We start from the raw sequence: 15912 nt of genomic DNA, 5'->3' as shown, positions 1-15912 counted from the left end.
GTACTATAGCTGCTGAGTGCGTGTTTCTGTTGGGCAGGCCTTTTAAAAACCAGCTGTAAGGCCGAATTCTTGAAATACATGTGACACTAACATCTTTTGAACAGATTAAATTTTCTTCACCTATCTTATAATTTTTTGGCATATAGGAGTTTATGGTTGTTGTATTAGCTAACTAGCAGCATGGTTTCTATGCTTATGACCATGACTATGTTGAGTTAATGTATAGTATGATCAGTGATTAGCAGGACGGGGTAAAGATGTCAGTATTATGTTCTACATAACTTCTATGCAAATACTTCAATAAAAAAATCTTCCAGTATGGCTATAATTTTCGGTTATTTGTAGTAAACTCGATTGAATGGAACGGTTTATGTTTGGGTGTGTGTACAACAATCACAAACCTTAAGTGAAAAATAATATTTTATAATAGAAAGTTGCTGTGCATACCTCATTAATAGGCCTCATATTAATATTAGCTACTCCAATCAAAACTACATCAAAATTTACATTACGATTTCATTTTGTGATAATTTATATATTAGAAGTAGGCCTGTTTATGAAGAATTACAACGCACAAACGTGTTACGCTTTTGTTGAGCTACTTCTGTGTCACAATTGTTTTCATTCATATTACAAATTTCTAAGATATGTTTTGTAAACCGTGTAAATTAGACAAACGTTCGGACTTAATAAAACGAGTTAAAGATTTAGATCTGCATACAAACCATCGTGCAGCAAAGCTCAGCGCTGCTTAGCGTTCTGTCACACTTGTTAAATAAAGTTACATATTAACATCCGGGAACTTTTTATCGAGGCGCCCATTTACGTTTGCGTAGTAATATCCCGTATCCCTATCCGCAGAAAGCGCTTACAACGTAGCAGCTCTCGTTTGTGAATGCCATCACTACGAACATCGTGCGTTGCTCGATTTTGTCCGCCATTCTACGCAAGTAGCTAGCTCGGATAAAAGCTCATCTTTAGCAGGGAGCCAGATTCAAGTGCGTTTAAGTAATGCTGTTGTGATTCTTCACGGAGAAAGGCAGTTTTAATACAGATCGGTTGCTGTGGTAAAGGAGGTGAGTCTGCAGTGAAGTTTACATGATAACGAACGCGCTAAATTCTGTATTGGTGCTTCCTGACAACATGGCCTGTTGTATTAGCTAACTAGCAGCATGGTTTCTATGCTTCAGATCGCTTAATGACCGATTTGTTGTTTTTTGTTTGGCAGCCAAACATAATTCACTTTGGGTTAGGAGATCGGTTATTGCGATGTTACGTTTACTTTAATTGCCTTGTAAATACGTATAGTTGGCAAACGCATTACGGTGGGTGAATCTGTACACCGTCCGACTTTCTCTTTATACGCAGGCTTATATATCTGTACGTTAAACGCCAAATTGATAATTTTGTTATCGGAGTATGCTGTTTCTTGCAAAATTTTGGATGTTTATCTCTAGCCCCGGCAGCACATTTCCCTCGGCGGCCGTCCGGCTTTACAATGAACTGTCCTCTAGCACCCTTTCCGTCTCATCTGAGCTGAATTATAAATCATTGCACTGTCGTCCATCACGCTTTACGCCCTGCACTTTACTATCCTCTATTTTATACTCGGTTATTTCTCTGTCTTGCACGCTGTGCATTTTTTTTCTGCTGTTATAACTTTGTCCAGGTGGTCAGTGGGGTGATGTTTATTGCTATTGACAATGCTGTATTTGTATTTTTTGTGGACAGTAAAGAAAACCTTTAAATATTTGACTCGTCCTTTTGAAAACTTCCGTTTTTCTTTTGGAAGAATTACAAAAAAAAAATCTATTTTCTTGGTTTTTTTTTTGTACGGAAACATCTAAATGCGTTTCCGTGAGGAATCCCAGCGGTATATGTTCACGTTTACTGTGATACCCACAGTGCTGCTGCTGGGATTGTGAAGAATTTCTTCTTGCAGGTACAGCTACCATGGCAGCTGCATTCCCATACAGACCTGTACCTGGAGCGCTGCCTCCGGGAATCCCCCCAGGCATCCCTGCTGGGATTCCCACCCCAAGCCAGATGCCTGATTACATGTCTGAGGAGAAACTCCAAGAGAAAGGTAGGGTTTCATAAGTTCTGGGGAGGAGAGTGTAACCTGCAAATTTAATGACAGAAATTTTGAAAAGTTGGGTGGTGAAAATGAAGCATAATTTAACAGGATTACTGCTACTAAAGTGAATGTCTTTAATGCTTGATTGATCTTTAGCTCGCAAATGGCAGCAGCTGCAGGCAAAGCGCTATTCAGAGAAGCGGAAGTTTGGCTTTGTGGATGCCCAGAAAGAAGACATGCCTCCCGAACATGTGCGCAAGATCATCAGGGACCATGGAGACATGACCAACAGGAAGTTCCGTCATGACAAAAGGGTTTATCTTGGGTAAGCAGCTCAGTTTCTATGATTTATTAATGCATGTTGCTTTTTGCGCTGTAATTCTTGTAAAGGTATATATGGTATATTGATTCATTCTGTATTCATGCAGTTTTCCTTTTTCTATTCCAGAGCTCTTAAATACATGCCCCACGCAGTCCTGAAGCTGCTGGAGAACATGCCGATGCCTTGGGAGCAGATCAGAGATGTTCCGGTACTCTACCACATCACCGGAGCAATTTCCTTCGTCAACGAGATCCCATGGGTCATTGAGCCGGTCTACATCGCACAGTGGGGGTAGGGCCCTTCATTTTTCAGCACAGATCTTTTGTTGCACAAGGTTCATTGCTGAACACAAACTCTGTCCTGGTTGATCGAGACTTTGGCTCACCTTAGGTCCATGTGGATCATGATGCGTCGTGAGAAGAGAGATAGGCGACACTTCAAGCGAATGAGGTTCCCTCCATTTGATGATGAGGAGCCTCCGCTGGACTATGCCGACAACATCCTGGATGTGGAGCCTCTAGAGGCCATCCAGATGGAGCTGGACCCTGAGGAGGATGCGTCCGTGGTGGACTGGATGTACGAGCACCAGCCCCTCAAAGACAATGCAAAGTGAGTTCACAGCACAGGAGTGAGATGCCTTCTCTCTCTCTCTGCCTACCTCCCTGCATCACAAGTGCCTCTCTATCTGTCAGGTTCGTGAACGGGACGACCTACCGGCGGTGGCAGTTTTCCCTGCCCATGATGTCCACCCTCTACCGCCTGGCGAACCAGCTGTTGACCGACCTGGTTGATCGCAATTATTTCTACTTGTTTGACCTGAAAGCCTTCTTCACATCCAAGGCTCTCAACATGGCCATCCCTGGAGGTCCCAAATTTGAGCCTCTTGTCAGAGACATAAACTTGCAGTAAGTTTTTTGGGTTCTGTGATTTATTTATTTTTTGTCAGATGTAAATGTGTGCACTGTTCTCTAGCTTGTTTGGCTTTTTACAGGGATGAAGACTGGAACGAATTCAATGACATAAACAAGATCATCATCCGACAGCCAATAAGAACAGAGTACAAGATCGCATTCCCCTACCTGTACAACAACTTGCCGCACCATGTTCATCTCACATGGTGAGCAGCTTCAGCATTACTGCACGTTCTTATTGGCCCGTACAGAAGGAATTAAGCCTGCTGAAGGGGGAAATACCAATTCAATGATGCATGTCTGCACTCCTCTGCTTCCTGCTTCAGGTATCACACTCCTAATGTTGTCTTCATCAAGACAGAAGATCCTGATTTGCCAGCCTTCTATTTTGACCCCCTGATTAACCCAATCTCCCACAGACACTCAGTCAAAGTAAGTTTTTATATATATATATATATGTGTGTGTGTGTGTGTGTGTGTGTGTGTATATATGTGTGTGTGTGTGTGTATATATATATGTGTGTGTGTGTGTGGACTGGAGAGTAATTTGCTTAGAAGGAATTTGTCTAGATTTTCTGTACCTATAACCTGTAATTAATTCTAGTTTCCACTAACGATGTCTGTCTGTCTTTCAGAGCCAGGAGCCGCTTCCAGATGATGATGAGGAGTTTGAGCTCCCCGAGTATGTGGAGCCCTTCCTTAAGGACACGCCCCTTTACACTGACAACACAGCCAATGGCATCGCTCTGCTCTGGGCACCCCGGCCCTTCAACCTGAGGTCGGGAAGAACCCGACGGGCAATTGACATCCCTCTCATTAAAAACTGGTTAGTGTCTCCTCTATGCGATTTTGTATTTTTTTATTTTTATTTTTAATAAATAACACGCTTTGTATGAGGTTTCCAGTGACTTCAGTATATGAGTAGTTATTTCTGTTCGCCAGGTACCGTGAGCACTGTCCTGCTGGGCAGCCTGTGAAGGTGCGGGTTTCCTACCAGAAGCTGCTGAAATACTACGTGCTCAATGCCCTCAAGCATAGACCACCAAAAGCTCAGAAGAAGAGGTTTGCGACTAGTTTAGCTACAAGATCGCAGTTGCAGTACCCTTTGGACAACTTGTGTGAATTTAAAACCTTTTCTGAAGTGAAATGAAGAATTTGTTTTGAGTTGCACTTGCTTCGTCTTTTGCCAGATACCTGTTCCGCTCCTTCAAGGCCACGAAGTTCTTCCAGTCAACAAAGCTGGACTGGGTGGAGGTGGGACTGCAGGTGTGCCGGCAGGGTTACAACATGCTCAACCTGCTCATCCACAGGAAGAACCTCAACTACCTCCATTTGGACTACAACTTCAACCTGAAGCCTGTGAAGACCCTCACAACAAAGGTCTGTAGCTTAAGGGTAGGAAGGCCTGAGCTCAGTGCTGTTGTACGGCCCCGTTAACAATGCCTACTTTGACGTGCTTGTTTCAGGAACGTAAGAAGTCCAGATTTGGGAACGCGTTCCATTTGTGTCGTGAGGTGCTCCGTCTCAGCAAGCTGGTGGTGGACAGCCATGTGCAGTACAGGCTGGGGAACGTCGATGCCTTCCAGGTGGGCCGTGTTCTGTTTTAGCTTCCTCACCCCGCGATGGTGGGTTGAGCAGCTAGGTAGACCTGCGTATTTCCTGTGAACGGTGACTTGGGGTGTTTTAATCTGCCCCTCTTGCTGCTCCGTGTGCTGTAGCTGGCTGACGGTTTGCAGTACATCTTTGCCCACGTGGGACAGTTGACTGGAATGTACCGGTACAAATACAAGCTGATGCGGCAGATCCGCATGTGCAAGGACCTGAAGCATCTCATCTACTACCGCTTCAACACGGTAAGTCTGGCTATTTGGTACCGTTAACCCTAACTTTACTGCTTCAACGCGACGATTCTGGCCTCTTGATGCCATTATTTTCATATTATTTATAAAACGGCAGGCATGCTTTCGTCCTAGCCAGCTTGCTACATGGTATACTTGAGCCTTCTGTAAAATTTCCCCAGGGGCCTGTGGGAAAAGGTCCGGGATGTGGATTCTGGGCTCCAGGCTGGAGAGTCTGGCTCTTCTTCATGCGGGGTATCACCCCGTTGCTTGAGAGGTGGCTGGGAAATCTGCTGGCCAGACAGTTTGAAGGTAAAGCACCGAATATGCTGGAGAACCCTCTGGACATTTGTAGAGTTTTTGCTTAGACTAGGAACATGACTAATTGTTGGTCTAATCTTTGATCAAAAACCGCGAAAGTGACGTTTATCCACTTGCTCATACTCATAAGTCCATTTTAGAGTTGGAGCTGTAGTTCGTGTGCATAGACCTGCTGGTCTTTGGGAGTCTCTCAGCACGATCGTGTCATTCGTACAGGGCGGCACTCAAAGGGGGTTGCCAAGACCGTCACAAAGCAGCGTGTGGAGTCTCATTTCGACCTGGAACTGCGTGCAGCCGTCATGCATGACATCCTGGACATGATGCCTGAGGGCATCAAGCAGAACAAGGCCCGGACAATCCTGCAGCATCTGAGTGAATCCTGGAGATGCTGGAAGGCCAACATTCCATGGAAGGTCAGTCCACAAGGAGCTTTCATTGCTCGTGCTTTTCCATGGAAAGTCACACTGCCAGCATATCTCTGCCTTTTAAGGGAAGGTCGGACTACCACTGTGGAGCTTAAGAATCTGACTTTTTTAAATTCATTTTTCATACCATCCTATAGGTGCCAGGGCTTCCCACCCCCATTGAAAACATGATCCTGCGCTATGTCAAAGCGAAAGCTGATTGGTGGACCAACACGGCTCATTACAACCGGGAGCGAATCAGGCGTGGCGCCACGGTTGACAAGACGGTGTGCAAGAAGAACCTGGGCCGGCTGACTCGACTCTACCTGAAGGCTGAGCAGGAGAGGCAGCACAACTACCTGAAGGTGAGCCTTACATCCACGGTGTGTTTGATGGTGCGCACTGAGGGTGCAGGGGTTGTATGCTTGATTTCTTTGTGGCGTCCCTCCTCCAGGATGGTCCCTACATCACAGCAGAGGAGGCCGTGGCTATCTACACCACCACCGTGCACTGGCTGGAGAGCCGGCGCTTCTCACCAATCCCCTTCCCTCCGCTCTCCTACAAGCATGACACCAAGCTGCTCATTCTGGCCCTGGAAAGGCTGAAGGAGGCCTACAGGTAGGCTGCTGTCTTCTGTAGGCGCTCCAATATGCCTCCAATATCATAGAGTCAATGGCAGCAATTCGCTGACGTACGTTTACACAAAGGGGTTAGATATAACGTTTGTGCAGCAGTGGATTGGATGTGAATTCCCCCCCCCCCCCCCCCCCCCCGTCTACAGCGTGAAGTCCAGGCTGAACCAGTCCCAGAGAGAGGAATTGGGTCTGATTGAGCAGGCCTATGACAACCCACACGAGGCGCTGTCCAGAATCAAGCGTCACCTCCTCACCCAGAGAGCCTTCAAAGAGGTGAGCCCAGCAAGCTGTTCAGAAGGCCGTCACGGCTTTATCTTCACCTGGTGCATGTGTCACCGCTGAATTTCACCTCATCCCATAGGTCGGCATTGAGTTCATGGACCTGTACAGTCATCTGGTACCAGTATATGATGTGGAGCCCCTGGAGAAGATCACTGATGCGTACCTGGATCAGTACCTGTGGTACGAAGCCGACAAGCGCAGGCTCTTTCCCCCCTGGATCAAGCCAGCAGATACCGAGCCCCCCCCACTGCTGGTGTACAAGTGGTGTCAAGGTGAGGTTTCAGCGGCAGTGAACGTGGATTTTTAATTTTTTTTTTTAAGGCAAGATTTTCTAATGGGCTTGTCTGTAGCAGGAATCAATAACTGGTTTATGAAAACTCAACTAACAACTGATGTCCCGTGTTTGAAGGCCCTCTCTGTTTGCTCTTCCAGGAATCAACAACCTTCAGGATGTGTGGGAGACCGCTGAAGGAGAGTGCAACGTGATGCTGGAGTCGCGCTACGAGAAGATGTACGAGAAGATCGACTTGACGCTGCTGAACAGGCTGCTGCGTCTCATCGTGGATCACAACATCGCTGACTACATGACGGCCAAGAACAACGTGGTCATCAACTACAAGGTCAGCCACCGTCTGTTGTGGTGAACGGTAAGGTTGACGTTTGTTATGGTATTGTACTGAAATTTCTGGTTTCCACAGGACATGAACCACACCAACTCGTACGGGATCATCCGGGGACTGCAGTTCGCCTCCTTCATCGTGCAGTACTATGGGCTGGTGATGGACCTGCTGGTGCTGGGCCTCCACCGAGCCAGTGAAATGGCTGGCCCACCTCAGATGCCCAACGACTTCTTGAGCTTCCAAGATATTGCCACTGAGAGCGCCCATCCCATCCGCCTGTACTGCCGCTACATCGACCGCATCCATATTTTCTTCAGGTGACCAGATTTCCTCCCCAGAGGGGGCCCTTTGGGGCAGCCATATGACATGGTGAAGTCTAGAGAAGGCAGACTTCATTTTGCTCATTTGTTTGGTTCTACCTGCTGATTGTTCGGGCGTGTTTTTGCGATTCTTCAGGTTTACTGCAGATGAAGCAAGAGACTTGATCCAGAGGTACCTCACTGAGCATCCAGACCCCAACAATGAAAACATTGTGGGCTACAACAACAAGAAATGCTGGCCCCGGGATGCCAGGATGAGGCTGATGAAGCACGACGTCAACCTGTGAGTGCTCCCAGCTTCTCTCACCGTCTTCAGAGAAATGGCTGCATATGTTCTTGAGAGATTAAGCATGCGGCCTTTTTCTCCAGGGGCCGTGCCGTCTTTTGGGACATCAAGAACCGGCTGCCCCGCTCTGTGACCACCGTGCAGTGGGAAAACAGCTTCGTGTCAGTGTACAGCAAAGACAACCCCAACCTGCTCTTCAACATGTGTGGCTTCGAGTGCCGCATTTTGCCCAAGTGCCGCACCAGCTACGAAGAATTCACCCACAAGGACGGGGTGTGGAACCTGCAGAATGAGGTGGGGCTGGGCTTGCCACCAAACTTGCTTTGTGCACATCGAGATCCGGCACATCGTGACACTGAGCCAATGATGGGGTTTATTTGGAGTTTGCTGATGTAGGTTTCCCTATAACCACTGTGCCCCAGGTCACCAAAGAGCGAACAGCTCAGTGCTTCCTGCGTGTGGATGATGAGTCCATGCAGAGGTTCCACAACAGAGTTCGACAGATCCTGATGGCCTCTGGGTCCACCACCTTCACCAAGGTAGGTGTCTGCTTTCGGGACTTTCCTGAAATTGGATCGTTGCATGTGCATTGGTTCGAGTTCTAAAGTTTTGGTGTTAACAGAACTTCCCTGCATCCAACAGATTGTGAACAAGTGGAACACTGCCCTGATTGGTCTGATGACCTACTTCCGTGAGGCTGTGGTCAACACACAGGAGCTCCTGGACCTGCTGGTCAAATGTGAGAACAAGATTCAGACGCGTATCAAGATCGGTCTGAACTCCAAGATGCCGAGCCGCTTTCCTCCTGTGGTCTTCTACACGCCCAAAGAGCTGGGAGGACTTGGCATGTTGTCCATGGGCCATGTGCTCATCCCACAGTCGGATCTGAGGTGCGGCTTGCTCTCCTTCATCGCTGTCACTGATACCTCTGTAACGCAGTTTGGTTGATCCTCTGAAAGCTGCAGATTGTTCTGAATTGACTGACTCCTGCATGCTCTCCTATAGGTGGTCCAAGCAGACGGATGTGGGCATCACCCACTTCCGTTCAGGCATGAGCCATGAGGAGGACCAGCTGATCCCTAATCTCTATCGCTACATCCAGCCCTGGGAGAGCGAGTTCATCGACTCGCAGAGGGTCTGGGCCGAGTATGCGCTGAAGAGGCAGGAGGCCATTGCCCAGAACAGGTACCTGCCCCCCCCCCTCCTCGTACCTCCAGGAACAAAGAGCTTGCCTGTGAGATTTAAAGTCGGATGGGTCCTAAGGTGAAAGTCAACAGTGCATCCTTTGCGGTACAGGCGTCTGACTCTTGAAGACTTGGAGGATTCGTGGGACAGAGGCATCCCACGTATCAACACTCTGTTCCAGAAAGACCGGCACACTCTCGCCTATGACAAAGGCTGGAGGGTCCGGACTGACTTCAAGCAGTATCAGGTACGTGAGAGAGCCTCTAGTTCTGATACTAGCTGAACCAGCCCCCTGTCTCATTTTAATCTGGGTGTGATGTCTCCCCAGGTTTTGAAACAAAATCCCTTCTGGTGGACACACCAGAGGCATGATGGGAAGCTTTGGAACCTGAACAACTACCGGACGGACATGATCCAGGCCCTGGGAGGGGTGGAGGGCATTCTGGAGCACACGCTCTTCAAGGGAACCTACTTCCCCACCTGGGAGGGTCTCTTCTGGTGAGCAACTTTGTTCTAGAATATTCCTTGGCCTGTGATCAAATGCATATTCAAATTCTGCTTTGAAACTGTGTCGACAGTAGATTTGTTTGTTCAGAGCATGACACAATTTGCCTGTATGCGAATAGGGCTCCATGAGTCGGCTGAGCGCATCCCTGTTGTGCACCTTAGTCATGGCATGTTTCATGTCATACTCACCATCCCATTAACAGGGAAAAGGCCAGTGGTTTTGAGGAGTCTATGAAATGGAAGAAACTCACCAATGCACAGAGATCTGGTCTGAACCAGATTCCCAACAGACGATTCACGCTTTGGTGGTCGCCTACGATCAACAGGGCCAATGTAAGTCATCAGTGAACCAGATCTCAATGTATTATTGCCAGTATTGTGTGTGTGTGTGTGTGTGTGTGTGTGTGTGTGTGTGTGCGTTTATATTTGCCACATTGTGGTGCTCAAATGTCCCTACAGTGTGGTGAATGTTTTTAGCTTTTGGGGGCATTTTTCAGGTCCCCACAATATAACCCTCAATTTTATATTTAAACGAAAAAACATCTGAGTGCAAATAAACTTAGTAGTAAATATCTTGGTTAAATCTTTATTTTGTTTGGTTACTTACAATTAAGGTTAGGACTGGGTAAGGATTAGGATTATGTTAGGGTTAGTGTTATGCTCATAGAAATGGAGTCCCCACAATGATAGGAATATATAAAGTGTGTGAGTGTGTGAGAGAGACCTTGCTCATTGACCCCTCTCTTCTTTCCAGGTGTATGTGGGTTTCCAGGTGCAGCTGGATCTTACCGGCATTTTCATGCATGGCAAAATCCCCACCCTCAAGATCTCCCTGATCCAGATCTTCAGAGCTCACTTGTGGCAGAAGATTCACGAGAGCATAGTCATGGATCTCTGCCAGGTACAGGGGCATCCATGCTTGGGGTGGGGGGCTTTTCGATAGGATGACCGATTGGAGCAGTAGCTTAGCTGGTTGTAATGGTGTGTGTGTGTGTTCTGTACAGGTGTTTGACCAAGAGCTAGATGCCCTGGAGATTGAGACTGTGCAGAAGGAGACCATCCATCCCAGGAAGTCCTACAAGATGAACTCCTCCTGTGCCGATATCCTGCTCTTTGCCTCGTACAAGTGGAATGTTTCCCGCCCATCTCTGCTTGCGGACTCGAAGTACGTCAGCAGAAGCTCTGCAGATCGCCGGCTCTCCTCTGGCTTCCTGCCTGCCGGGCTTGCAGGTCCCACACATTCAGCAAGAGTCTGCTTTGCTCTTTTGCAGGGATGTGATGGACAGCACCACCACCCAGAAGTATTGGATTGACATCCAGCTGCGATGGGGGGACTATGACTCTCATGACATCGAGAGATACGCCAGGGCCAAGTTTCTAGACTACACCACCGACAACATGAGCATCTACCCATCACCCACCGGGGTCCTGATCGCCATTGATCTGGCCTACAACTTGCACAGGTGAGGTACTCTATACAATGTGTTGTAGGGTGTAAATCTGAAGCACTTGTTGCACTGTATATACTGTTGAGTCCAGGCATTTAATTTTCACATTTATGTAGTTCTTTTATGCCAGGTTTGTGTGTATGTGGAAAAAGCTACTGTCCTGTTGCTTGCTATAGGTGTGGCGTGAATCTGGTAATCCTAATGGGTACAGTGCAGCTGCAACCTCTTCGAGATGTTTAGCTCTTCCTTGGATTTGGAACATTTACCGAATGCTCTGTAAATAAAAGGCTTGAGGAGTTAAATGGTTTCTCTCTTTGGTTCAGCGCCTATGGAAACTGGTTCCCTGGAGCAAAGCCGCTGATTCAGCAAGCGATGGCGAAGATAATGAAGGCCAACCCCGCCTTGTACGTGCTCAGAGAGAGGATCCGGAAGGGTCTACAGCTCTACTCTTCTGAGCCCACTGAGCCGTACCTCTCCTCCCAGAACTATGGAGAGCTTTTCTCCAACCAGATCATCTGGTTTGTGGATGACACCAATGTCTACAGAGTCACCATCCACAAGGTAAATACTGACTGTCCCTGAATGAAAAGAGGATCATGAGTATTCCAGTGTAGATATAACTTCTTCCACCAAACCTTGGTTGTATCTGTTGCATTTATTCTGCATTTTGTACTGTTTTGTGATTTTTCTGCTCATGAATTGATTTCCTGAGTTGTCCTAAAGCCTCAATGGAATATCGTTTTTATCTCTAATAGACCTTTGAGGGCAACTTGACCACGAAGCCAATCAATGGTGCCATTTTCATCTTCAACCCGAGGACTGGGCAGTTGTTCCTGAAGATCATTCACACGTCTGTCTGGGCCGGACAGAAGCGTCTGGGACAGGTGTGGGAGTCTCTCTCTCCTGGAGGGAGTAGAAGTGGGGGGGGCCTGTGGGTTACTGTCCCTGCTGGAGCACTCTGGTGGTCGCATTAACACTCCTGCTCTATGTCCACCTGCAGCTGGCTAAATGGAAGACTGCCGAGGAAGTGGCAGCTCTCATCCGCTCGCTGCCCGTAGAGGAGCAGCCCAAACAGATCATTGTCACCAGGAAGGGAATGCTGGACCCTCTGGAGGTGAAGTGACCTCACTTTATGATTATTTGCATCTGTGTTTTATTGAGGGCCAAAGGTCCATGCTGGAGAGAAGAGTGGTTGATTTATGAGGAAGTGTTATTGTGTTGCTGCAATCATGTTATTGTGCTGAGATTAAACAAAACCCTACCAGAATCTAAAGGGCATCTTTTACCTTGACAGAGCATCCCTGAGGAAGGTTATTTCCCACTTGTATGGTAGATGGTTAAAAAGTGCAGAGTAACAGCCTTGCTTTTCAAAGGTGATTTCATGAAGTTTGGGAAGTCGACGGGCGCCGAGAATTTCCTGGCATTGACTTGAAGGCCTTGTGCTTTTCAGGTCCACTTGCTGGATTTCCCCAACATTGTCATCAAGGGTTCTGAGCTGCAGTTGCCCTTCCAAGCTTGTCTGAAGGTGGAGAAATTCGGAGACCTCATCTTGAAAGCTACTGAGCCTCAGATGGTCCTCTTCAATCTCTACGATGACTGGCTGAAGACCATCTCCTCCTATACTGTAATCAGACATGTTCTAACTTATTTTAGTTAGTTGACATGTGGGTTGGAAATGCTTGCATGTTTTTGGTCAGAATGGCCTTGCTTACTGTTTGCTGACGATCCTCTTAGGCATTCTCCCGGCTTATCCTGATCCTGAGGGCCCTCCACGTGAACAACGACCGGGCCAAAGTGATCCTGAAGCCCGACAAGACCACCATCACAGAGCCACACCATATCTGGCCCACTCTAACTGATGAAGAATGGATCAAGGTAGAAGTGCAGCTCAAAGATCTCATCTTGGCTGACTACGGCAAGAAGAACAAGTAAGTCTGACCTTTTATCTTGGGAACAAAGCATGTGTTTTGTGTATGGCATCACAAACAAGACGGATGATGACTTTGGGCCTTATCTGCTCCCTTCACCCCCCCACCCCACCCCCCAGTGTGAATGTGGCATCCCTGACTCAATCAGAGATCAGGGATATCATTCTGGGAATGGAGATCTCAGCTCCATCCCAGCAGCGGCAGCAGATTGCTGAAATCGAGAAGCAGACCAAAGAGCAGTCTCAACTGACAGCCACGCAGACCCGCACCGTCAACAAGCACGGCGACGAGATCATCACCTCCACCACCAGCAATTACGAGACGCAGACCTTCTCCTCGAAGACCGAGTGGAGAGTGCGGTGAGTCAGACATTAAGCCATGGCTGCTTGTCCTCTGCACCATCACTTGTCATTAAACACGACCGTGTTCCTCTCGCAGGGCCATCTCGGCTGCAAACTTGCATTTGCGGACAAACCACATCTACGTGTCGTCCGATGACATCAAGGAGACCGGCTACACGTACATTTTGCCCAAGAATGTGTTGAAGAAGTTCATCTGCATCTCTGACCTTCGTGCTCAGGTCTGTGCGTCGAGCTGTAGATCATTTGGTTGACGTTCCTAAGCTTCTGCCATTTTGAGTTCCAGAATTTTGGCTTTTCATCTCGCCTGTACACACCCTGTACTGTGTGGTGGCTTTATTGTTGTTCGTGCATCTGGTTGCAGATTGCAGGGTATCTGTATGGCACAAGCCCTCCAGATAACCCCCAGGTGAAAGAGATCCGCTGCATCGTCATGGTGCCTCAGTGGGGGACACACCAGACTGTCCACCTGCCAAACCAGCTGCCCCAACATGAGTACCTCAAGGTGAGGTGCCAGTATCCTGGAACTGGCTCTTATAGTCCGGCATGGATGTATCTAGGTATAAATCGTAGGGTGCAGGCATATTTAAAGTGGTTTGTCTGGATGCTTCTGTGGTCCTCGCCTACATCAGCTGTAGTTTCTGGTGGCTCACGGACGCTTGCCTTCCCAGGAAATGGAACCTCTTGGCTGGATCCACACCCAACCCAACGAGTCCCCGCAGCTGTCCCCACAGGACGTCACCACGCATGCCAAGGTCATGGCCGACAATCCCTCCTGGGATGGAGAGAAGACCATCATTATCACCTGCAGGTATGGCTGTTGTGTAGTGATGATTTCTACAGTAACTAGAACATTCTATAATATGGCATTTCCTGCTGAGCCCAGCATTCAGATGTGTGGCTGTTCGGTCTGCTTTATGTTCATTTTCATTCCAGTTTCACTCCTGGTTCCTGCACCCTGACCGCCTACAAACTGACCCCCAGTGGATACGAGTGGGGCAGGCAGAACACAGACAAGGGCAATAACCCCAAGGGGTACCTGCCCTCACATTATGAGAGGGTGCAGATGCTGCTGTCTGACCGCTTCCTTGGCTTCTTCATGGTGCCTGCACAGGTGTCCTGGAACTACAACTTCATGGGTGAGGAACCTTTCCCATGAAAAGCATCAGTGATGTTCACAGTTGTCTTGTATCGGGAGCCAAACAGCTCTGCATGTTCTGGTCTGTTTTTTCTGTGTAGTAGTCCTGCTTCCACTGTGATTGATTCTTTTTGTCTCCACAGGCGTTCGGCATGATCCTAATATGAAGTACGACCTGCAGCTCTCCAACCCCAAGGAGTTCTACCATGAGGTCCACCGACCTTCACACTTCCTGAATTTCGCCTCACTGCAGGAGGGCGAGATCTACAACGCGGACCGTGAAGACATGTACGCTTAAAACGGCTTCTGCTGTGGTGCGAGATTGACTGGAGGAGCTGGAAACCTTGACAGACCAATTCGATGATGCTCTTAAGTTTGCTGCGGGAATTGAACCATCAGAACTTTGTGTCACTGTCTGTAGTGCTCCTGACTTGTAGCTTGGTGGCCTGTGTCTCTCCCTTACAGGAACCCTGAGTTTTCTGGAATACCTTTGTACTTTTCAGCATATTTTGTGTATATCATTATTGAGTCACTGTACTTTTCATTGGTGCCAGTGCAACTTTGTGTTTTGGTTGGAGATTTTAAATATAGTCCTCTAGTCAGGTGGAAGTCCCACAGTAAAAATGCCATTTTGTGTTTTACAGAACAATTTGATCCAGCGTTGGGTATACACTATGGTTTGAGTTTCAATAAAGACATTTTTTAAGTATATTTTGTGTGTATGGTCAATGGATCAGTTCAAGATTAAATTTGTGGAAGATGCATACCTTTGTGTAATATGACATTTTTGGTTTGGTTGTTCCACAAAAGGCAGGTCTTCAGTGTTGAGTGCCTGGATTTTGGTGAAGAGTCTGGAGGAACTTAAGCTATATTCCATGATTCACTAAAATGTTTACAAAAAAGTGATATTGCTTAACTGCATGGCAGGTAGTTCGTATTTTTATGTAAGCATCAGACGTGATTTTTCAGATGAACATAAATGAAGGTGCTGAGGGTAAAAGGTAAACGGTGCAATTAGGAGATGAGACAAGCAACACTGGGTCTAAAAGATGCAGAATGAAGGATCATTAGCTGCTGTGTATTACAGAATAACTACTCCATTTTATTAAGTACAGCTGCTTGTTAACCTGTGGTTGCAATAAAACATTCAGCGTACAGACAAAGCAGCCTCTTTCACGGAACAGGATTTGTTGCTTAACCTGTGAGATTAAAGGTAGTCTGCGCTAGATGGACTTCATGTTTCTTCGTTTTCATGTAGCTCAGACAGTCTTAAATACAAGTTATCGGGCTAAGTAAGAAATCCTGCTTTGTGAAACTGCTCCTGCCCAAGG

General features: G+C 47.5%; 1 protein-coding gene across 1 annotated transcript; it reads left to right on the top strand.

Annotated features, from left to right (window-relative positions):
* The first annotated feature begins 876 nt into the window (after window positions 1–876).
* On the top strand, window positions 877–15292 carry prpf8 (pre-mRNA processing factor 8). The gene is made up of 43 exons (XM_048980835.1): window positions 877–1076; window positions 1943–2086; window positions 2234–2402; window positions 2526–2690; window positions 2790–3008; window positions 3092–3304; window positions 3391–3516; window positions 3637–3742; window positions 3946–4136; window positions 4253–4372; window positions 4501–4690; window positions 4777–4896; window positions 5029–5163; window positions 5331–5460; window positions 5686–5882; window positions 6032–6238; window positions 6328–6491; window positions 6655–6781; window positions 6870–7062; window positions 7223–7410; window positions 7489–7727; window positions 7867–8013; window positions 8100–8310; window positions 8439–8555; window positions 8659–8906; window positions 9022–9201; window positions 9313–9448; window positions 9530–9699; window positions 9912–10041; window positions 10463–10609; window positions 10713–10873; window positions 10980–11171; window positions 11480–11717; window positions 11912–12040; window positions 12157–12270; window positions 12607–12780; window positions 12891–13084; window positions 13204–13443; window positions 13523–13664; window positions 13808–13948; window positions 14115–14254; window positions 14380–14582; window positions 14725–15292. The coding sequence occupies exons 2-43, from the start codon at window positions 1954–1956 to the stop codon at window positions 14877–14879; spliced, it is 7041 nt and encodes a 2346-aa protein (XP_048836792.1). The 5' UTR covers window positions 877–1076; window positions 1943–1953; the 3' UTR covers window positions 14880–15292.
* The last annotated feature ends 620 nt before the right edge of the window (window positions 15293–15912 follow it).

Source organism: Brienomyrus brachyistius, chromosome 17, assembly GCF_023856365.1.
Source record: "Brienomyrus brachyistius isolate T26 chromosome 17, BBRACH_0.4, whole genome shotgun sequence".
NCBI lineage: Eukaryota > Metazoa > Chordata > Actinopteri > Osteoglossiformes > Mormyridae > Brienomyrus > Brienomyrus brachyistius.
Note: the sequence above shows the minus strand (reverse complement) of the source record. Positions and strands in the feature narration are given on the sequence as shown.